This window comes from Leptosomus discolor, chromosome 3 (genome assembly GCF_034619465.1).
Source record: "Leptosomus discolor isolate bLepDis1 chromosome 3, bLepDis1.hap2, whole genome shotgun sequence".
Lineage (NCBI taxonomy): Eukaryota > Metazoa > Chordata > Aves > Leptosomiformes > Leptosomidae > Leptosomus > Leptosomus discolor.
Genome location: NC_141393.1, coordinates 57,303,806 through 57,327,889, shown reverse-complemented (window position 1 = coordinate 57,327,889; position 24,084 = coordinate 57,303,806). Strand labels below are relative to the sequence as shown.

Genomic DNA, 24,084 nt, shown 5'->3' with positions numbered 1-24,084 from the left:
GCGCAGAGCCCGGGGGAGCCGCGTGCTCCCCGGGACGAGCGGCGCAGGGGCCCGCGTCCGTTCGCGTCTGTAACAGGGCGTCCCCTCCGGCCGCCATTAGCACGGCGACACTCGGGCCCCGGGATGTGTAGCTCCCCTCCGCTGGACGTCACTTCCACTCAGGGGGTGGGGAAAGTGGGGCTGCGCGCCTCCCCATTGGCTGCTGACCGTCACTCCTCCCGGCGTGAGGCGGAAGTGGCGTGTGGCCGGCAGGGGTGGCCGTTGAACGGCGGAGACTTTGAACGGCGGGCCGGGCCGGTGGGTGGCCGGGCTGCGGCCATGGAGGCGGAGGTGGGGGCGGGCCGGCAGCGGGCACTGCTCCGCCAGGTGAGCGTGGGGCCTGATGGGGCCCATCCCCGGTTCCTGCCCATTCCCGGTTCCCGCCGGTCCCTGGTTCCCCGTGGCCCCTCACGCTCTGCTTCCCTTAGGTGCTGGGCTGGAGGGTGGCGGCCGCCGTCGCCTGGACCGTGCTGCTGCTGCCCGTCTGTACCGCCGCCTTCGTCGTCCTCAGCGGCCTCGACCCCTTCCACCCGGTGCGCTGGATCTCGAGTAGGTGCTGTCCCCCCCGTCCCGGGGCGGCGGTCGGGGCGGAGAGCCGCAGCCGCGGCTGTGGGGAGGAGGGAAGCCTGGGAGCCGCCTGCCGGGGGGCTCTGGGAGGGGGAGGAGGCGTGTGTCTGTGCCGGCAGAGCACAGGTGGGCCTGGGCCCGTGCTTCTGAGTCTGCTCGTGAGCACAGCAGCGGTTGTTCAGGCGCTTTGTCACGGAAAGGGACCCGATAGTAATATTTAAAATCCGTTTATAAAATTAATTCGTTTTTGCTGCAATGCTCGACAAGGTGCCCGTTGATGTTTTTATATTTTTACAGTCACGTGGTTGGATTTGCCATTTTTTTTTTCTCCTCCCTATCTGTTGTTTTGGGTCCAGTCTCAGATAATGGGAACGGACTCTGGCATTGTGTTACCTTCCTGCTTTGTGTGTTTCTGAATCGTCTTTAGGCTTTGAAATGTAAGTTTCTGTGTTACTTATAACCATAACAGCCGTAATCCTCCCTAGGTAGAAATAACTGTTATGAGCTCATGTAAGTATGTCCTTCAGAGAAAAAATTAGGTTAAGTGACTTGGGTGTCTGTTCTAAATACTTGGACCCGCTTCCCCTTTCTGTGCTGTGCAGCTGCTGTTTGCATAAAGAGCTTAAGTTTCCTCTAACTTTGATGCACTGAATCACAACAGAAATTCCTGAAGTAGCTGCTCTGCATGGTGAGAACAAGTTTCCCTCGAGTGCATACACAGAAAATCGGGAGATGTTTAGATGGAAGCTGGCGATTTATAGCTGTGATCATTTAGATGCTCTGGACAGGGAGACTTGATTCCTTTCCCCCTTTGAAAATAGAAAAGCCCAAAAGAAAGAATGAAAAGCGATTTACTCTGAGGAATTTCTTACCTTTTCAGTGTGGCTGTAGCTTTTATTAAGTGAAGGAAAGCTGTGTTAGTTGAGCCACAGTTTAATTCACTTTGAAAGATTTATTTTTTTAAAAACAAAATTCTAAGTGTTCACTTATGAGAAAACCAGCTATAAGGGTGTAAAATAGTTTCTGTGAAATTTAAATATGCTTTTATGCAGAAATGATGTGCAGCTGGGCAGATCTTGTATGAGATTTTACAGTCCATTGAACATTACTCCCCTTTAGGCACTTAGTAGATTATTGCTAACTGCTTAAGTGCTCTTTTCTGTTACTTAATGTGTCATTGTGTTACTGCAATCTTCTGAGCAATAATATTATTCTTTTTGTTTTAGATTCTTTCAATGATTTATATACTTCCTATGTCATCTTTTGTATCCTCCTTATGTCTGTGGTGATGCTAGTAATAAGCATCTTCAACGTTGAATTTTATGCAGGTGAGTTATGTAAATTGCTGAACTGTCTGTGGTACCTGAATTAAATAAGATGACCATTTAAAGAGATTTATATTTACATTTGACATGCTTAACATTGGTGTGTTTCCTTTTAAATTAATATAGACACTATGCAAAGCTTATTTTTGAGTCAGTTATCCCAGATTCCTGCTTACCTCATGTCTGAGACCCTCTTAGCTGGGTTGCTTCATTGATTTCTTTATCATTTAGTGACTGATTCCAACTGAAAAGTTCTTTGGTGACAATGTCTTTTTCTTTTTTTTTTCCCCCCTTTTAAATGAAGGGTTTTATTAATAAGAAAATTCACTTTCGGCTTTTGTTTACAGTTGTGCCATCAATACCGTGCTCGCGATTAGCACTGATAGGAAAAATTATTCACCCTCAGCAAGTTATCCATTCGGTTGTTCATGCTGTAATGGGAATGTTGGTTGCTTGGTGCGCTGCCATTATGACAAAAGGGAAGTTCCAGTTTCTTGCTGTGCCCTGCACGCCTTCAGAAAGGTAATTATTTGTGTGTATTAAAGAGAAATTATGCAAAGAACTGCTACTGTAAAATGCATTTACTGATGACTTCTTTCAAACAGAAAACTAAAATTTGAGTACTCTTATTACACTTATTAAAGGACAAGAAATACCCTTCTTTGTAAATGTTACGATGCATAGAGAAATAACTGGGCCAAACCCCCTAAATTTCCAGGATTCTTAATGGAAACTTGAATGATGACAGATTGGTTGTCACTTGAACTAAGTCTTGGTCTTCTGGTTAATGTGATGTACTTTGTAAATACCGGAAGCATCCTCATGCGTTAATTGTAAAAATAGGTGGTGGGATTCCTACTTTAGAAAAAACTTACTGAGATATCATCATATGTACTGATCAGGAAAGTAAAATCAAACTTCTGGTTTGAACTTCCTAAGGCTAGAATGTCTTTATTTTTTTTTGAACTCAGAATTAATTCTAAGTTTTCTGTTTTAGCCTAGATGATGCTGTTCCTCGGATGTGCCTAAATGAGTATCACCTCTTCTTTCTACTTTCTGGAGCTTTCATAGGATACAGTTACAGTCTTCTGTATCTTATTAACAATATGAATTATTTGCCATTTCCAATCATACAGGTAAGAGATTTAAACACCTTCACAGAACGACATGTCAAAGTAAAACAGTGATCAAAAAAGCCTTGATTGTTTATGGTTTTGAGTGTGACAGCAGCAGCTGTCTTGGCATGCTTTCACTGATAGTGTATGCTCCCATTAGTTTTAAATACTGTAGTGTTCATCTTCCTCCTTCCTGCTCAACTCCTTTCAAACAAACACAGAAACCCGGGATGCTGTGACTATAAAATTTACACCCCTCTGATGCGTGTTAAAAGCTGGCGGAGGTGGACCGTTGCAGAAAGTGAACTACAGGAAAGAGATAATACGCACAAACTGAATATTAACTCCTGGAACGGACAACAAGGATCACCTAAAAGCTGGAAATCTTGAGAGGAGTGAGGGAAAAGAAAAAAAAAAAAAAAAAAAAAAGGCAGCATATTATCAGTTGTATCTGGGTACCAGCTCACTTAAAGTCTGAATAGCACATTAAATCTTGCTTAAAGCTCAGCATCTAAAGCTTGTTTGTGTGTAGTGCTATGGAAACTGAAATTCTGTTAATTCCTTTGGAGGTGGCTCTAGCAGTTCTACAGAAATCTGTACCAGTGTGAAATGGTGAGGAGTGGCTTGTGTGGCTTAAAAATATTTCTTCTGGTGCTGTAGCCTCACGGCAGCCGTTAACTTTGCATGATTCCCAGATTTATAGAGTCCAGCCAAAACCTTGGCAAAAGGTATCTTTAAACAAGGTTGGCTGTATTGGTGGAAAACATTTACGTCATGACCATTCAATTAATCATCAAACCAAGAATCCTTTTGGCAATAACTGTGGTTCTGGTATTTTGAGAAATTCTATTATTTGAATGTTGCTAATTCTCCTACTTTTTTTTCTTTGCTACAACTTAGCCAAGTAAAAAATTGAATCATTTTGGTTTCAATTTCATGTTATACCAGACGTTTGGAAAGACATATAATTTGTTTGTATGGAGAAAGGCATCAGTATTACACTGCTTTCGCTGCTTGGAGGATTGCTGACTCTGTAACTCATGCTTTTCTGAATTTTCCCTATATTTTAATGGAACACTTCTAATCTAAATGAAATCTAGTAAATTAAATATGCCTTCTTTGTTTTTTTGATTTTATTTTGCATTAGACAGCATTTTACTAGTTTGTTCTCCTGTGTATAGAGTCAATTCATCCCATCCTGCATTTTCATACTGCTACAAGTAGGAAAAGGGATGAGAACCAGAGATGATTTAACAGGAGAAAAAGATCTGGAGAATATGTAGCTTAAACGAATTTTTTTAATTCATCTAGACTTCAGGTTTTCAAGTAACTTGTCCTTTTTTTTTGTTTGTTTGTTTTTAGCAATACAAGTACTTGCGTTTCAGAAGATCTTTGCCTCTCCTCGTTAAACACAGTTGTGTGGAATCACTGTATTTTGTTAGAAACTTCTGTGTCACATATTACTTTTTTGGTAAGTGTTCCTGAAATTCTCTCTCTCTTTTTTTTTAATTCTTGTGTTTTGAAAAGTTTTATCTGTAATCAATCAGGCCTGTTAAACTATTTTTCAGCCTTCCAGGTAACTTGCTGAAGTCACATCGATTTGTTTAAACAAACAAAGAGATCTGACACCTCTCTAAAACAGTAAGAAAAGGCAGAGGGTTTGTACGGCCATAGTGGTATGATGGCAGTTCTTGCAGCCTCACAGAAGCTTGTTTAGGGTGTGAGAAATGTCTCCTCTCCAAAGAGATTAGCACCTTCTATAAGAATTTATTGTCTAGCTGATAACACTATAAGAAGATGACAGTTTTCTAAGGAGAAAGGAGTGGGGAACAACAGTTTTCTAACCTGAAGTCCGTGTCTGGTCACTGTACCAAAACAGAGACTGTGGTCACTGGTGATCTCTTCTGTGCAGGAAACCTTGTTGCAGGCAGCTGTGAAATAATTTGCATGTAAGAGGAGCTACTAGACTCTAATCAGGTGGCAGTTTACAAGTGTACGTTTTAAAATCTGATGCTTTGGGCCACTGTTTACATACCCATCCTGATTTGTGGCAAAAAAATTCTGAAAACACAATGCAGTTTAAAAAAAAAAAAAAAAAGTTGTTTTAGTTTGTAATTTATATTCCCTTTTTTCCTTTAAGTATTCCAAAATTATTTTTAACATGAATAAAGATCTCCATGCCTTGGACTGCTCCTTCCATTGCCTAGTATTGGAAATGTAGAGCTGAACCTGATGTGCTAGCAGTGGGCATGACTTCACTATATGTAACATTGCTGTGTATTCCCTATTTTTAATTAAAGATTAGCACTTTGGCTTTATTCTCACGTACCCTTTATATTATTTGAAAGAAGACTGGGAGACAAAAGGCAGTATGGCTCCCTCCCACATGAAAATGAAGTTTGGTCTCTACAACTATTGTAAAAATACCTGTGCTGATGAAGATGATTACACTGGACTTTCTAAAAATCAGGATTTTTTTTGTTTGTTATGGTTGTAATTATCCTCCTAAATTATGTCAAAATATGCTAGAGTTATTACCACTTTATTTACATCAGGGAATAAATTAGAAGTATGGTGGTTCTGTATCAGATCCCACTAAGTCTTTAAAAGCACTTTGCTGCTGCCGGAGCTGTGGTGAAAATTAATATTAAATTACTTCTTAGTGAAGAAACACAAGTAACTCGGCACTGAGCAGCTAGCGATGAGAGATTGCTGTCAATGTATAGTTGCTGGCCTGAAGCCTTTTTCCATTCTCTTGTTTCTGTTTCTTAAAAGACAAAACAAAACAAACAACAAGAACAACAACAACCCCCCCCCCGGCAGATTATTTCCTGGTGCACGCATGTTACAAGACTAGTGTCTTGTCTATACATGCGTTCTGTCTTCTTTTTGACCTATTGTGTGTGTGTTTTGCAGTGTCATATTTGTTTCAGTGTTTCTTTTTGATCCCCCAGGTTATATCCCAAAGGTATGGATAAGTACCACAATGGATCTTCATATAGACAGGTGGGTGGTACATTGTGCTGAAAACGATATCGCTGACAGCTCCCTTCGCTGAAAAAGTCCACTTAGCAACTGGTTTTTTGGGTGGAGTGGGACTCTGTTCCTTGCCATCCCCACACAAAACATGGGCAGCATTGAGTACTTCTGGAATGGATCCAAAAGGAACCAACATCCCCTTGTAGCAACCATCTTGTAGATAGTCATTAAGAAATTCTCTCTAGTTTCCTTCACCTCTGTAAGTCTAAAGTATTAGAAAGGCTAATCTCTCCACATTGCAGATATGTGTTTTATCTGCTTTTCTGTGGGTTTTTTTTTTTGGGAGGTAGGGTGGGAAGGAATACTTTATTTTTATATGGCTGCCATTTGTTTTAAAATAGGGAAGCTAGAGTCTTCGTACCTGAATTAACTAAAACTGTAATAATTGTTGTTTATTTTTTTCTTAATTTCTTTAATTTTTCATAAGTACATTTTTTCACAGTTACTAAAGAATTAAAGAGCTGGTATCTTAAACGTCTTTAAGAAACTGTTTTTGAAAAAAAAATTAACTTTATTTTTCCAATTGTGATACTGTAACAGCTTACTATAGACATCTTCTATAATAAAAATACTTACATTTTCTGATTGTTTTATCTGCAGTAAATTGCATCCTCTTGACACTCTGACTGGCTTATTGGATCTCTCCTTGTTTTACCATGCCTGGTTATGTGGCGTATTTCTTCTGATTACCTGGTACATTGCATGGTTACTTTTCAAAATCTACGCTACAGAGGTTAGTATTTAGTGACAGTGCTAAAGATGTAACATCAGTGTTTCACAGATAATACTTTCTTTTGAAAAGCAGCTTTACTAGGAAATAACTTACTATGAATTTATGAATTTTCAAAGCACTCTCTGCAAATATCTGATAACTGAACAGTCGAGAGAGGCCTGGGTGTGAACTGACCTTCCCTTTCTCTCCTTACGGCAAGACAAGCCCGTGCTGCTTACAAAATTAATGTTTTGTTATTTCCACCTCCCCTTCTTACTCCTCCTGTTTCCGTGTCCCCTTTCTCCTCTTCATGTTTGCTAAATCCATGCAGATGCTGTTGGGGCCACCCTAACAAACAACCACTTTGTGCTTCATGGAGTCTGCACCATGGTCTTTGTCCTTTTTAGGTGTAAAGGCAGCTGAGCCAGCCCAGGGCCCGTATGTGTCTGGCAGAGCTTACTAGCTTAGCCTCTGCATGTGTTTCCATGCAAGGATTAGTATTTGAGTGTGAGACTAGCTGAAAACTTGTGACAAACAGCTACAGGTTACATGGGAAGATAATATCCAGAAACTGTATAGCTCCCAATCCAATTTTACAATAGGAAAGAGAACAAAATGCTGTCAATTTTCTGCAATCTAAAATCTAGAAATCTCAGGTTTAAGCAAACCATCAAAGTACACACTTCTCCAAAGCAGTGACATGCTCATCTAATTCAGACTGTAGTATTAAAATAGACTTCGAACAATCTTGGGAATTACAACAGTTGTGCTTTTTCATTCAGTCATAAAGTTTCAAATTAATATGGCTAAAAAAAGACAATTTAAATATGTAATGACTTGTATTAGAATAAATGTGAGACCATGATTGAAGAGAGGGGAAAAAAAGTCTTGCCAACAAAGAATTGGAGAAGAGTTGATCTTTGACAAATCCAGATATTTCTTTGTAGGACTACAGAGGAAAAATTGTTCATCTAACTTGATTTTTTATTTTTTTTTAAACATTAGTAGACTACAGATCAGTAGGGAAAGAAAAAGTGGGGTTTAAATCCTGGATCAACGTATTGCTGCAAAGCATTGTTATGGAATGAAATGGCATACAGTGCTTTTTGGAGTGTTAGCTTTAATTAAAAAGGTCTAGTTGTGACTGCATGGAGAAAAGATTAACAATGAGTCAAGCATAACTGATGCAATGATGAGTCAGAATCCATAGACAGCTCCAGGGACAGCTCTGAGGTGTGAACAGCCTATTTCAAAGGATAATAGTTGAAGCACCAGTGAACTCTGTCAATGTCTGTAATTATTGTGTTACTTATAAAACTATGGAAGACAAAAGAAACATCCAGCTGGGAAGGTATAAAATGGACCTTGCCCTTTTGACTGTTGAACAAAAGATTTGTTTATCCATGTGACCTTTTTTTTTTAATGGGCTAAAAATCTTCCAAAGCTGTTTGTAAATATTTGCGTAGTGTTAACTGAAAAGTCAGGAAAGAAATTGTAAACTTATTCTACAGGAAGTCACTTTATTACACTTTGAAAGCACTTGCTACCTCGAATTTCAATTTTGCAGTTGGAAACAGAGGAGAATAAAACTATGCCTTGTAAAATGAGTGCAGCAACACAAAACTGACAGGTAACCTGTGCCCAAACGGGTCCACGCTAAATAGCATTAAAAAGATGCGATGTTTGATACAATTTAAGCACTGCTAGTTACATTTTAAATGTTGTAGCCACAAGAACAGAAATTCTATTAAAACACAGAATATGAATATCATGATGATATTTTAAATGTCTTTTTGGTTTTAGGAATTTGGTAGGAATTTCAGGCTAGTTTACAGTGAGTTGAAGCAGTGGGGTATGATTTGTAGTTCATCATTCATCTGACAAGTAACAGCTTGGGTGTGGTCTTTCATGAGGTTTTCTTGTCTTTTGCTCTGTATAACACAGCTTCCAATGTTTATATTTAGACACATCATTTTCCTGTCCAGCCAACTTTTGCTGAGGAGACAGACCAGTGCCTGCCTAAAATCTTAAACAGCAACCCTCCACTCATTATAAAGGTAATTGAACTCCCACCACGTTGCCTTTGAGAAGGTGTTTCTCAAAGCATGCGATCAGATCTTGTAGGTACCAGTTATTTTAACTGAGGTGCTAGTTCTTTACAAGCTGCCTCCTAACAGGAGATGATAGTTACACTAACTGGTGAAAATTTGTTTAGTGGTGACATCTGCTGGTGCTCAGGGCACTGTGGTGCTTTGAGCTGAAGGCAGACTCAGTTAAAGGTAAGATTTGTCTGTGGCATGTTAGTGCATACTGATGTTAAAGCAGAAAGTTAGTGGCGTTCAGGTTTTGTAACGCTTTCAACTTCAAGTCTTTGTCACAAACAGGTGGTTTATGTCTTTGTACTGTCTTGATACTTTGCCCCTGCTACTTATATTTGAGTTCTTATGTGTGTGTTCTCTCTTGAAAGTAAAAAAATATTTCCATATTTATGTTGGAAGTTTGGTTTCTTTTTTAAAAAGGCGATACTAAAAAGCTACTTAAAAACTGTGAGTAAAGGAGAGTAATTTTGGTCTGACTATGGTAATCATTAATGGGATTTACTGGTTATTGTACTTGAAAATTGGAGACCTCATATAAGTAGTATTATGTAAATAAAGGTAAGAATATTCTCCTGCATGTGCAAAATCCACATTTGCTGATTATACAGATCTCTGATAAGACTGGAGATATAATAGGCTGCAATCCATTTGAATCCTTTTTTAAGCTTTGCTGCACTATCAAAGGATGGGTGGGGTCAAGCACAGCACAGTCCAGCCATTACTAAAGCATGTCATTTATAATTGTCTTGCATAGTGGGAAAAATCTGTTTATTTTTTTTGCGACATTAGCTACAAAAAATGACATGAAAAAGCAGTTTTAGGCCTGGTGCTGTATGGCATACTGTGTGGTTGAACTCTGGCTTGCAAAAACAGTTCTTTCCTTAGACTTTTTTGCATCTTAGGTTCTTTCTGTCTGAGCTGCTAGCTGTCAAGATAAAAAATGGTGTTAGATCTTCTTTAACTCCAAAGAAATGACTTAGCAGTAAAGTTCTCTGAAGCTCCTGCTAGCTCAGCTGCCTCATCCAGAGTGTTCTAGGGATGCGTGCATTCTTTGTTAGGGATTGCTTTTGTATGACTAACTATGTTTTTTTAAGGAAATACATTTGACTTCACATGCACTAAAACATTTTCCTTTCTTTGTAGTTTTTAGCCTTACAAGACTTGATGTTGCTTTCCCAATATTCTCCTGTTCGACGACAGGAAGTCTTTAGCCTTAGTCAGCCAGGTAACTATAAAAACTTTTTCATACTGATTATTTTTATTTTTCTTTTTTTTAAGTGTTAGTCAAATGCTTCTAGAAGTTATTTCATCTGTGATGCATGCTACATAAGCCAGAAGGCCTCCTAAGTAAAGGTATCCCTATGATGCCTTTTCCAAAAGAATGCTTAATTATCTATATTCATATCATTTCATCTACTAAACTCAACACCACTCTGGTGCCTGTGGTTCGACTTGGGTCGACACAGATCTTGGGTACTGAAAGTAGGGTCCTCTTGACACCACCAGTCAAACAGTCCAAACTGAATAATCGAACAGATGCGTGCCCAGAAAGCCCAATGTTGAGATGTGAGTGGGGTGAAATCAAGCATAAACAGTGAGTCACCGCTAGAACTGTGAAAGCAAACAATGGATATAACTTCAATTAGTATTCAAGCCTCTTGCTAGATATGAAATTATGGCAGAGAAGGTCAATTAAAACTGCTTAAAAGCCTTCAGGAACTCTTTGTTACCCCTCATCAGGAATGCTAGTGCTTTGTACTACTTCAAAACTGTTTGCCGTCGCCATTGATAGTGCTTTGTTCATTTGAGTTTAGTAATTTCAGATCTGATGGGCCGAACTGCCTGTTTTTCCTGCTTGCTTAGTGGGTTTCACTAAAGTCTTTTTAGAGTTATCCAATGACAGGAGGATGGAGTCTGTCCGTGTTTTCATCTTCCTCTCAGTTCAAATAAACTGCCACAGTGAAAATGCACTGTGTCTTTTTAGAAACGCAGTGGTGCTATAATCTTTGAAGCTTCTGTCAGAATAGACAGAAGGATGAGCATACCCACTGCGATTCCATTTTGTGTGCATACTGCTAGGTGGGCACCCGCACAACTGGACGGCGATATCAAGGGAGTGTTTGAGTCTTCTGAGTGATCTGACCCTGAGGCTGATCGCACAGCAGGAAGCTGCAGCAGCAAATGGGAGAGCAAAGCAGCCAGCAGGAGATCTGAAAGTGCCTCCACAGACTCCAGGTACGTGAGGAAACGCTTATAGTAGTTTTGTAAAGGGTGAAAGTACCAACAGATCACACGGGTATGTTAGTCTCAACTAAGTTGTATGGGGAAAATGAGTCACAGGGTTTTCTGCAAATAAATGCTAACAAAAAATCTCTCCTCCAATTTCATTTTAGGTATTCTTGTTGAAATAATCCCAGAGTTACTAGAAAATTCTAGAAAATACTAGAAAATTACTAAATCATGTTTTCTCTCTTTACTTTGCATGATGTTATGTTCAATATAGTATTTTTTGCCACACTTGCATGAATTAAGAAAGTCTAATTATTACAGTTTTAGTAAGTGGTTGAACTTTGTACAGGGAGAGCTTAAGTCTTGTCAAACTTTGTAATTTGCATACCTGCTGTTATGATTAGTTTCAGATGGTGAAATTAGTTTTTTCTCATTGCTTGCTGCTCTTAAACTGATGAACTTTTAAAACACTCCATACCCATGTTGACATGTGCTTCTTTGCAAGACCATGGTGGAAACAATGTCCTTTAATAAAAGCTCTGATATAGAAGTTGTTGAAAGAGCAATCAAATAACAAACCCAGATGGGTTTCTTTCATATGCACTAGCCTGTTTGTCTTCATGCAGTGTGTTCTTTGTCATTAGGAGCCGTTGTGAGAGAAGACATGTCTTTCCAGTCACCGAGGTCTAATATCGTTCCCAGAGCCTCCATGTCTTCACTGGTTAAATCGTCCGTAATGCCTTTAAAGACATCGCCTGGGTCTGATGCTGGTTCGCCTTTCAGCTCACCTGCTTTAAATTGCAAGATGGGGATTCTGGATGTAAACTCCCCTTGGCATGGATCAGTCCAGAGTCCTCGTGTTATGAGAAGGGGACCAAAGCTGTGGACATCAGGTTCAGGTAGAGATTTTTCCACAGCACTGTTTTTTAGCCTTGAGGTCGTAAGCGTAGTAGGCATGTCAACAGGGGTCTGTATCTTGAAGATTAAAGTGACAGCAACCAGTTTTTCTGATGATACTGTATTTCTCTTGTAGATCTGCAAATGAATGGTTCCCACCACGAATCCTTCCCAATGCTCTCTGCTGCAAGAGCTGGCAGGGAGGCAGTAGAGCCAAGGTTTATTTACACATGGCTCCAGACCAAGCAAGAACAGGTAGAGTAAAAGTTGCAGTACAGATAGGTTACAGCCAGTGCTGCTTCTGGAAGAACTTTCTATTTTTTTGAAGGAATACTTCCTGCTCCAATTAGCTTACATAACAAAAACCCTTCCCCCCACCTGTCAGTCCCTTTATACTGTGAGAAGATGGTAGGGTTGAGGAGGGCCAACTGTGTGTGCCTTAGATAAATACAGATGATATTTTTAATCTTTTGTTTCTTTTCAGATAAAAAACTTCTTGTCGAAACGAGTGCTGATAATGTATTTCTTCAGCAAGGTAATCATGGTCTTATGTTTTGTGACTGAGCAGCACGGACTAGAAATGTGCGAGCACATGGGTTCTGCTGTGGCACTATGTACCTGTCACATATAGCAACAGTTCCAAAACCTTTATTTTAATCTAAGGTTTTCCAGAAGTACAACTTTGTACTTACTATAAGGTTCCTAGCAGGATTATCCCATACCTGCGTAGCCCTTGGAAACTAGCTAGCTAATTATTTTTTTTTCCTTTTTGGAACTCTCAATTACAGCTATAGCTCTGTGAGCGGCTTTTGTCCAAAAAGAATTTTAGTTTCTTGAAAGATCAGATTTTTCTGGTTATTCCCTGAGATCTGTCAGCCTTGCAGGTCTTTTTTGAGGGGAGGGACCTGACCCGATCAAACGTATAACACCTTAACTGAAACCTGCAATTTTGGTGATGTGATTTATAAAGTGCACTCAGAATGCTTTGATTTCTTCTCAGCACCCAGAAGCCTCCATCCAAGCTGTCTTCTCTGATGCCCAAATGCACATCTGGGCTTTGGAAGGTAAGCAATTTTTATTCCCAGGTGATCCACTCTGTTGGCTCATGGAGCTACAACAACTAAAAGGATCTGACTGCATATTCAACATGAATAAAGGTGCAATTCAATTGTTAGTTTCGAGATCCCTTGTGAGATCTTTTAGTTATGTTCTGTAGAGATTCTTAAAGTTGATTTCTGTTGATCTTCTCCCATGTGAAACCATGTATCAGTTTTACATTTTTTTCCAGTAACAGAATTATGATGTCTTTTTACAACAGCTTTTCTGACTGAAGGGTCTGAGGAGTCTTTCTCTGTTAATCACGGAGAGTTGAGGGAAGGAGGCACTCGAGTAGGAACTTAACAAATAAATGGAAAAAAATGGTCTGCAGAGAATTAAAAAAGCAATGACAGTGGGATTTTCTTGTTTGTTTCGAAGTCATGACCAAATATTGGCATTGATAGAATCTTTTACTAGATTTGACTGTGCAAAAGTTGATCTTTTTCCTGGGTTGTGTGTTTTATGGGCAGATAGGCCAGGCTGTGTCAGATTGAACGTGGTAGGTTGGGATGTGGAGAGTCAGGAGCTAGGAATCACGCATATAGTTTGTAGAAAAGCAGAAGATATGGTTTGGTTTTTAATGAAGGGCAGTGGGCTAGTCTGTAGGTTTTTTTAAAATACAATAAAAAAGTAAACTGAGAAGGGATTTAAACCTAAACCAAGGTTTCCCTCAAAGTAGTAGAGAGTTCTCCTCATACAAGCTGAACAAAGAAAATTAAGTGATCTGGAAATGTTTGTTTATGGCTAGAAGAATTGCGAAATAGGTCCTGGCTCTTGGTTGATGTCAGGTACAGCTCTGATCAGAGCAGTGGAAAGAGGCAGCCAAGGCTTTTTAAAAATTTTTTATATATAATCTCTCTTGCTTTATCATCAACCTCAAACTGTTGTACGCCTGTCAAACCAGTGACTGGTTTAGTCCTGACGCAAGCAAAGCTGAGATAACAGTATTCTGGCTGCAGTAAGTCCTGAAGAATTGCACCACACTAGTAGAATCTTCAGGCAAAATCATGATCTTTATTAATGCTTCAGAAGTTGAGAAATCAGTAATTATAGCAAACTCTTTTTTTTAAAGGTCTGTCTCATTTGGTAGCAGCCTCCTTTACTGAAGACCAATTTGGAGTTGTCCAAACTACGCTGCCAGCTATCCTGAATACTTTACTGACTCTTCAGGAGGTAAAAACTGTTAACTTTTCTTTACTGCAGTACAAGTTTAGGAGAAGAGAAGAAACCTTGTTAGTTTTTTAAAATATACAAGTATAAAGCATGTTTTTAATGGGATGTTTAATTTAAAAAAAAAAAAAAGTACTATGTGCTCAGTTAAAGACCTCATTTCAGGGTTGCAGCAATTATAATACTGTATTTTATGCATAGTTAGGACTTAATCTTTTATTTGGCTGTACACAATTCCTTGTGCAACTTGGAGCACTTGGAGACATTGCGAATCACAGGAGAGAAGATCTGTGTGGTTTTTCTCTACTAATACCAAGACATGACTCTCAAATTACTGAAGTTTGTGTAACGTGTATTTTAAAAAAATCCACATTTGTTTCCAAGTCTATGCGTGTCCTATTGACATAATCATTTCACACTGCCTTAATGGAGATTCTTGGAAAGAATTTAGAGGTTATTAAAGTTCTTCAGTGTAAGTCATCTATTCCAAGAACAGGCACTGGGGGCGGGGGGGAAAGCTAATACCTTTGTTTCTGAAAGAAACAAGTCATAATACAGGACAGAATTGTATTTCTACTGCAGTGTGTGCTGGGCTTAGCACTGAACAGAGAATCTTATTTCACAGAACTTGGTTCTACGTTCACGTTGATGGCCAGGAAATGCAAGGTTGAGCTCAGTCTCCAGTACATTTTTGTGTGTCTTGGTGGAATTTCTGAACTTGCAGTTTTTGCTTTATTGACAGAAATATGTTGCTAGTTACATTATGAAATAATTGAACAGATGAAACAAGTTCATGTATGTTTTTCTCAATCAGGTTGTAGACAGATATTTCAAACTGCCTCATGTTTCTAGCAAGCCTCCCAGGATTTCAGGAAGTCTGGTGGATACGTCCTACAAAACACTACGATTTGCACTTAGAGCATCTCTGAAAACAGCACTATACCGGATAACTACTGTCTTTGGAGAACACTTGAAGTAAGAACTCTTTCATGACTGCTTGCTTGCTAAATTTAGTTTTAATTAATGTTACTGTAGGACCTATGAAAAGGGAAGTTCAGGCAAAAATCCTTGCAGGTTATTGTTCTGACATGGTATTTTATTGTTTTTTGATTTGTGGAACCTTAAAAGATTCTTGTGTAGATATATGGTCCCCCTTAGAAACTTATTATTCATAGATTTCTGGGCAATTTTTCTTAGTGACTCTTCATGAACTCTTTAGAAGCAGGCCATGAATACCAGTCGTTTAATAAATCTTGGCTGTTGAAAAGAAAGTAAATCAACTAGAGACAATCGTCTGTTCTGTAGCGAGAAAATCCTATGAAGAGTCCAAACAATCAAATTCCGTTGCTGCTTGGCTGTCTGATGGCTCTTTCTCAGCTACTGTCGCAGCGGGCAGACTTTCATATTGGTCTCTGAATATGTGGGGCTGAAACTTCCTGCAGCACCTGCCCAGCTCTCCCTGTGGGGATGAAATGGCACTCAGTTTGCAAGTGCTCGATATATCGGAGGGATCATTTTAAGAGATTCTTTCTTTCTTTCTTACTTAAATCATTCTTGCAAGTTAAACAATTGCTTGTGTTTGTGTTTAATGGTAAGGAAATAGGCTAAGTTTTTTGGACAAGTGTCTTTTAGTAGTGGAAGCTGCTGAGGTTAAGAGTTGACAGATTTGAGGGTTAATATACTTTTTGGTCTTGGAATGCAGGTTTTTCATACAGCTGTTTTTTCTAAAATTTAGCTTCAGTGTAAGTGTTGATTTCAATGTATACCTAATTTTGGCATGAAGCTTTATTTTTGTGGTGTATTACATTTAATGTAAAACCTTATGTTCTGCATTTGTTGTTTTTAGTGCAGTGCAAGTGTCTACAGAACATAAGAAAAGACTTCAGCAATTCTTGGAATACAAAGAATAAGTAACGCGTTTTGATGCAGCTGCTTTTTTTTTTTTTTTTTTTTCCCCAACACTTAAGAAGAAAGTGGGACTAATGAGCCTTTTTGTGTTGGCTTTTTGGAAAAGCAAATGGAAGTACAAGTCACAGAACAAAACTCTTAGAACTGTAGAAGAGCTCTTCTGGGTCTGGATCATCTTTTGTATAATAAAACTTTTTAAAAATTCATCTCGCCTTCTTTTAATAGCACCTACAAATGAGAAAGTGTCAGTTCTTTATTTTATGTAAGACCACTGTGACATTTGAGATTATCAGAGTTACTTTGCTACTCAGATCCTTCACTGTTTTTTCACAATATATTCTTCCCCTACCCTTTCGTGTTAAAGGGCTGAGTAGAAATTTACATAGATACTTAGTGTGCCTAAGTGTTTCATAAATTTAGTTGATAACACTTTTAGTGCAGATGAAGTGTGTACTTTAAGAGTAGGAAACAGATGTGCCCAGGAATAAAACATACTAGTCTTCTGTAAGATGGAAATATTCCTTCAGAGTAAAATGGGTGTGCAGAAAGGCACTGTTAAGACACAAATACTGCTGGAAAAGCTAGCAGCTTGGATTTTATCTTTAAGGTGACCTAGGAAACTAAGTTCTGATCTACGCTGAAATGTACAGGAAACATTACTGCACTTAGTAAAGCTCCCAAGTAATGATACTGTGAATTAAAGTTTAGAGGAACAGCTTTCTGTTAAGGGGGATAGGCAGGATGTTTGCAGCACTTCCAACTTTTTCCAAATAATGTACATTACTGGTAGCTTCTGGGGAAAACCATGACTTAAAAGCATTTTTTTAGGCTTTTTATCTGGAAGTAAAGCTGTCCAAATTATTTGAATATTAACTACTCAGTTTTTAAACTGACTGCAATTACTGTGCTATCTATGCTAGAAAACACATACGGAGTATGAAGAGCTTAGATGTAGCTGCAGTACCTTACTGTAAGTGCCTTGAGATAACAGTAAGCCAAATGGTCTTGCAGATGAATAAGGGGAGACAAAATCTGAATAATTTTCTTTCCATTCTCTTCAGTGCTGTTAGTCCTACTGGTTTGGTTTGGTTCTTTTTTTTTTTGATAGAGGACTTAAGATCTGAAGATGGCCACAGTGTCGGGTATGTTGTTGTGGTGAAACGATCAGCTGATAGTGAGTGCTTGTGTAGTAATTCTTTGGGGACCTGTAAGGTTTGGGTAAAAGAGAAAACCCCAAATCTACAACAAGACCTGCACATTCCTTTCCTCAGTACAGACACACATAATTTTCTTGTAACGCAGACACTGCGTGTGTTAAATTTGATAGTGAAAATTATAACTATATTGTGCCTTTTGCACTGAGACCGCTTGCAGCAAACACCCTAAGGTGATGGACAGCCTTTCATTATACTTAAAGGTTAAGCACAAAGTCTTTTAAAGCATCCCCAAGCTTAATTTCTCCCACAGGTTTGGCTTATGTCAAAGCCTCTTGCCTGCCTGGCATATTAAATATTTTAATTTGCTTATTTTGTAGTATTGTAATGTGCACCTGGAGTTAAACTGGTGCTTTAGCTGTTATCTCAGGTGTAACTGCGGACCCAAATACTTCAGCTGAAAGTTTCAAATAAGTTTTCGTGCATTTAAACAGATGTAGAATTTTTTTCTTTTATTGCGCTGGTATTTTCTGCAACATTCCCACAACTATAAGCTGTAAGTTGTAATTAACAGTGTTAGGGCTGTCAGCAGCAGGCTTAAAATGTAGACTTCTTTTTGATGCCAAAGTGCTTGAGGTCTGTCCTCCTTGTGTTGCAGCAGAGATTTGCACATGACATCTGCTAATGTGTGTGTGATTCATGGCATTCTCTGTGTATGACAGAAGAGCGTTCAAAAGCTGTTGCTTTGTGGTTTCTTTAAAAGCTCCAAGTCTTAAAGAGCTGTAAACCTTTTTTTTTTTTTTTTTTTTAAGCCTTTACTATCTTTAACAGTATCTCATGCTCATGAAAGTAAGCGTACAGGAATATAAAGTGTACGTTGGGTGCCCACTGAAGATGTAGTAACTGGCTCACACAACTCAAAACGGGGATAACATCTTGGTTTGGCTTTGGGAATAATTATATTCCTCTGTGCTGGTGTTTCAAGTCCTTTTATATACGACTGTCTTAATATAAAAATAATCAGTCTGAAGCCTCTGAGGTATGGGAAGAGTCTCTCGAGTTCATTTCTGCATTCTGGGTAATGAGGAAAAAAATAAAGCCTCTTTACAGTTGTTTTCCATGTAAGTGCAGCTAAATTGGATCCCTCAAGCCTGATAATATTTCTCATCTGTTTAATCATCTCAAAGCTGGGCTGCCTAGTCTTGCTGGATTGCCTACTGCATGCAAAAGTGAAACTGGTAGTATTTGATTTGATTGCTATTCTGGTCACCTTGTGAGCTACCTGCCTTTCCCTACAGGTTAGCTGTAGTCAAGAGTAGCTGGAGTTATTTCCACTGCAGCTGCAGAAGTATGCAGTTGATGGTTTGGATCTGTTTTCATGTTACAGTGGAGTAATGAAATAGAGGCTTTAACTCTTAAGTAATCTCTTCTAAATCTGAAAATAACCCAAACCAATCCTGTTTCATTTTCTGAGATACAACTTTGAAAACTCAGAACATGAGTGGACAAATGCAGTGGCTCTAGTCCTTGAAAGTTTTGGGTGCTGCTGTGTCCGAGGGAGCCGGGCAGGGCTTGCTCCCTCAAGAGGAGCCCTTTGCCACTTTGGACAATTGTCTCGATGCCAATTGCAGCTCGGGGCCTGAATGCACCCTTGAAATGAAGTGGTTTTGATTCTGTTGCTGCTGACTTGGAACAGAGGCTGTAGTGTGTGTGCTGCGCTTGGTGTCTTAAGGCCTTAACCAGCCATCTTCCCACCTGCTGAGGTACACTATGGCTCTGGGGGCAAGGCTAGCACCCCTGCAGATGCATCCAGCTGCAGCCACCGAGGGACCAGTCTCTTGTTGATGAATTTGCTAGTAGCTGTTCAGTCACAGGCAAGTCGTACAGTCTGTGGGCTATGTGCTCACCAGGCCCTCCCCCGTGGCTACTGGAACTGGCCATGTGCAGGCCTCCTTGCTCTGCCTGGCGGGGGAGGGCCTGACACTTTTGGTGGGTTGGGCCATATGAGGTGGCCCTAGGAGCACCCTCAGCTGTGGAGGTGCTTCTTGCCACGTGCAGTGCTGTCCCCTTTCCCATGGGGTGAACGGTGGCAGCTTGCAGTGCTTTGCATGTTCAGGCAGGCATTTCATAGCTGCAGGGCTTCACGTGGCAGCCACGCTCCCACCACTCCCATCACTCCCCTTCTACAAAGAGGCAATAAAAAGATGAAGGTCTGGCTGGAATCGTCACAGATGCTGCAAGTTGAGGACCCTCCCCACTACCCACACGTGCTCCTCCTGCTGTGGTCTTGATATTTTCCATCACCAGTACTGTGTTAACATATGTGGATCAAATGCATTTGGGTGCTGTGGACATACCTGGAATGTGGTTTGCCAAGCTCCTGTGTTGTAAGGGGATGGTCTCACATCAGAATATTGCTTCCCCTCGCTGCAGGCTCGTGGTAGAGGTTTGGACAAACCTGTAGTATAAACAAACTGCAAAGCTCCCATGTGTCTGAGAAAACAGCCTGAGAAAGAGCAAAGCCTACACCATACTCTTGATTTCACAAGACAAAAAAACACGAAGATCTCACCTTTCTGCCCTTGCAAAAATCTTGGGACCACAATAGAGCTAGTCAGTCAGGAGACAGAAACGGTGTCTCTGGAGCCTGCCATGAGATCAAAACACAAATTCAAAGGGGAATAGTTCCCTGGGTGGCATGATGGATACATTAGCTCGTTCTTCTGGTAGGTGGTGATAGCACAGGAGTTCTCTCTTTTTTTTTCCTTCTTTTTTTTTTTTTTTAATCCCCCTAAAGAGTCAGTTCCTGAAGTAGGAAGAATTTCAGAGAAAATTGTGGCCTGAGAAGCATGTTCACGCAATTATCAAAGGAACCAGCTGCTGAGTGAATAGTGAGCTCCTCTCCTTCCCCTGCCCCAAACACACACAAAAAAATAGAGGCTTTGCCTTTTGCTTCTTGAATAACTCAGCTTTTAAATCTGACTACTAAAATGACAATGCTGGGGTGGGCTGTTGTATTTAACTGGTAGGGTGAGAGCTCTCAAGTGAATTTTGAAGGAACTGGGAGTGGGAATATATAGCTGCCTGCGAGTCAAAGATTGTTGTAGGTTATGTGCAAGCCTCATTCTCCACTCTCACTCAGCAAGCTCTGCTTGTGGGCTTACTAATGTTAGATGTTTCAGATCAAGAGACGGCTGCCCTGTCAGACAAGACTACCTTCAGGGCGAGCTTTGAGGAGCAGGTAGATGGGGCAGCAGTTTTGTAAACCACTGGGTTCCCAGTCTCTTTACCAGCAGAGGTCACTGCTCATGGCTGTTGTAGGAAGAGAAAGCCCAGTCCCATGGTTAGTGCAAGCTGAACACTGCCAGGGAGAAATGGGTTTGTCCTTGCCTTTATCACCAAGATCCTGTGCAGCAATTCAGCTCTTCATGGGTGGCCACTCTTTGCAAGTCTCCCACTTTCCGCACGTTCCGTTTGGGACACCAAGGCTTGAATTTAACTGATGGAACTGGAAATGTGATTTACCATGTACAATGATGGAAAATGCTACATAACCTGGAGCGAGGGGTGGGGGAAGCAGTCAGTTTTTGTCACATGTTCAGTACTCAGACTGAAGCTTTTGGCTTCTGTTGTAAAACGTGGCTTAGTCTATCTCCACCCTTCCTCGCCTCCAATAATAGTAACAAAATATTTGTTTGCAAATCGATAGGTTGCTGCAGTGATGGACACCGAATGCATGCCCTGGAGTAAATAAGTAATTCTGTATCCTGTGCAGGGCTTGGCTGGTGTGCAGTAAATATATTCAATGTGCGGTCCAGACACTATGCCAGTGAAGAGAAAACAGAAGAGCAACTAGCTGGTCATTCAGCCATTGCTGTCTTCAGTGCATTGACTATATGGATCCCCGGGCAAAACAACTGTGGGGCCAGGTTATAATGCCACCACTATAACCCATTTATAGTAGGCATGAATCGAGGCTGTACCAGCAATTCTAGTCCTGCATGTCCAAGTGCTGAGGATTGTATTTTACAAGCTGAACATTCTTAAGTTGCACTGTCCTGGTTTTGTTTGTTTGTTTGTTTGTGGCTTAAGTTTATTTTACTACCTGCGTTGTGTATGCATGGTGTGAGAGATGAATCTGTTTATGGACTGATGCAGAGAAATAATACAGATGAATGTTTGAGGAAGCTAACTACAGGTATAAACAACCATGTCCTGAATGGAGGCTGATCAAACCCTTCTTTGGGTCTTTTTTTCCTCAAAGTCCTCTCCAATGATTGCCAATTAACTGGGGAGGCAGGAGGGAGGGAGGGATCTGTAGTGTTACAGTGGCTTGCGGAGATGCTGGTCATTTCTTGCAGTCTCTGCAAGACAAAGGTGGATTCAAGCTTACTGTATGATTTTCCCCAAATACGCTAGCTATTGAAAGAGACTTGTTTTTAAAAGATAAGTCTCAGTGATTTGAGGAATTTCTTTTTTCTAACTACAAGAGCTCTAAACAAATCTGTAAGTTATGAGGCAATAGTACGTTGCTAGATAATGTGTGGTCAGTTTGACCCTGTTGTCTTAATTTAGGAGGTCATTTTAAAACCACTATAAAGAAGGGCTTTGTGCTGCCTTAAAGGGATATGGGCAATCTCTAAGAAACGGGCCTACTTACAGAGACAATCCCTTTGGCTCCGTTTTTGTTTGGTTGTTTCTTTTTTACTATCTGTGGTGCAGTAAATTAAAACAAAAACAAGTCTGGACTTGGCATGCCTTTGTAAATAAACTGCTGTGAATCGACAGCTCGTTTGCAACCAGGTTATTTATAACGAAGTTTGTTAGCTCTCCCACCAGAGAGCTTGTTTTGCCTTATATTAGCAGAATGCTTATGGTAACACCTCCCACCCCTGTCTATACTGCAGCAGTTACACAAAGGTCTCACAATTTTAATTGTGTCCTTTTGAAATTTTATTTTGTTGCCTGCTGGAGTACAAGCAGGGATTTCAGTACGTGAGCTAGAGATTAATACTTCAACTCTGATTGTTTGCACTGTGCAGCTCACCTTACCTGTATCCGTTCTGCTTCATTCCTCTCCTCCCACAGCAGAACTGCTTGGGGAACTGGAGTTTTCAGCTTCTAAAGTTTCCCGAAGATCCGGTTTGTGACCAGCCGTAATGCTGAGGCCAGTTACAACCGTCTGTTCCTGACAAAGGTAAAGGGCACGCTTTGAAGACTGGATGTGCTGAACTGGGATCCCCTTCATGTAATGTCCTTTCCCCCTCCTGTTTCCTCATCTTTTACAGATGATGTCTTGCTGTCCTCATGTGTATTCAGCTCCCAGGCAGCGTCATCTCAAGCCAGGACAGCTGTGCCTCTGCTTGTGCAGCTGTGACCCTAGGGGCTCATGCTACACCGAGCAAAGAGGTTGCGTGTCTGCAAAAGCACCTGTAGACCCTGAGAAAACCACTGTTGTGGCAATGACCTGACCTTGGCTGGTATCAGCAGGGAAAAAATGAGGTATCAAACTTGTTTCAGCTTTGCTTTTCTCCTCACTGCTCTGTGTAAGCTTTGAGTTGGGCCTGGTGCGATACGGCCTTGTGTGCGCTGTGGCCGTGCAGGACTGCCTAGTTTCTGTGGCTAACATGGTCCAGGAGCTGGTTTTGGTGTCACAGCCTTGTGCTACCATCTCCAATGCCCCGAACCATGAGGGCAGGGAACTTGTTGGTGTTCCAGCACTATCGGGCTACAAAATCGCCAAAGCGGCACAACTTAGCACCAGTGATAGTCTGTATCCTGGCTTTTTCTTAAGTGCTGTGAGGTACGATTTCACCCCAGGCTGAGCTAGCCTTGGACTACTGTCTTTTCTTTCTTGGGTCACCAACTAGGAGTGAATGGGCAGGTGGGGGGCAAGTCTCTGGTTACTTATTATCACCTGTGTCCTACCCATGTGACCTAGTGAGAGGATATTCAGGCAAGCAGTTGCATTCCTCTGGATGTTTTTTCATTGCAAATTGCAACCTCACCTTTCATATCTGACTCGAAATGAAGCAACCCCCAGGGACTAGCTTCAGGGACTGAAGATGGCCTGTCTGCCTCAACTGGAAGGTCTGCTTTGGTGACGGTGACTTCATTAACAGAGGGAAGAGGCAACTGGGCTAGCTGGGGTCATGCTATGACCCATGACCGCAGCCCTTGGCAACCAGGAACGTTGAACAAGCAGGCTAATATGGAGAAATCTCCCCTCCATTCTACTAAAGGGACAGTACTGCTGTTATGGGGAGAGAGGCCAGTCAGTGACTGGTTTTCACAAGGACACAAGGAGGGGAGACACCCATCTAGCTTATGGATGTAGTGACAACACTGGGTGAATCAGTATTTGCTGTACAGCTTGTGCATACAGCAAAGTCATGGTGACCCAGGGCATAAAACAGTCTTAGCAGCCACGACTGCATTTGCTTGGCCTTTGTTCCAGAACCAAAACATATGAAGCATCTTCTGATTCAGCAGGGAGAGAAAGGGAACTGCTTATCTCTTTCATTAGTACAGCGATTCAACGGGCACTTGTTCCTCCCAGCACTTGTTCCTCCCACGTCTGTGGACTTGCCGGAGGAGCCAAGTCCTTGCTTTGGAACAGCTCTAGGTGTCAAGTCTCTATCAGGCACAGCTGGGTCTGGAGGGGGACGGTCGTCCACCACCGCCTTCTCTTGCTCAGGCCCAGGGATGGGCATCCCCAGCTGGAGAGTCCCA

The 24,084-nt window shown here is 40.9% G+C and overlaps 1 protein-coding gene across 1 annotated transcript; it reads left to right on the top strand.

Moving 5' to 3' along the window:
* Positions 1-318: 318 nt before the first annotated feature.
* On the top strand, positions 319-16,214 carry NDC1 (NDC1 transmembrane nucleoporin). Its single transcript, XM_086462518.1, has 18 exons — positions 319-366; positions 468-588; positions 1,833-1,934; positions 2,279-2,453; positions 2,929-3,067; positions 4,409-4,517; positions 6,001-6,052; positions 6,686-6,818; positions 8,762-8,854; positions 10,040-10,121; positions 10,976-11,131; positions 11,770-12,024; positions 12,159-12,277; positions 12,507-12,557; positions 13,023-13,086; positions 14,193-14,293; positions 15,105-15,265; positions 16,137-16,214. The coding sequence occupies exons 1-18, from the start codon at positions 319-321 to the stop codon at positions 16,198-16,200; spliced, it is 2,025 nt and encodes a 674-aa protein (XP_086318644.1). The 3' UTR covers positions 16,201-16,214.
* The last annotated feature ends 7,870 nt before the right edge of the window (positions 16,215-24,084 follow it).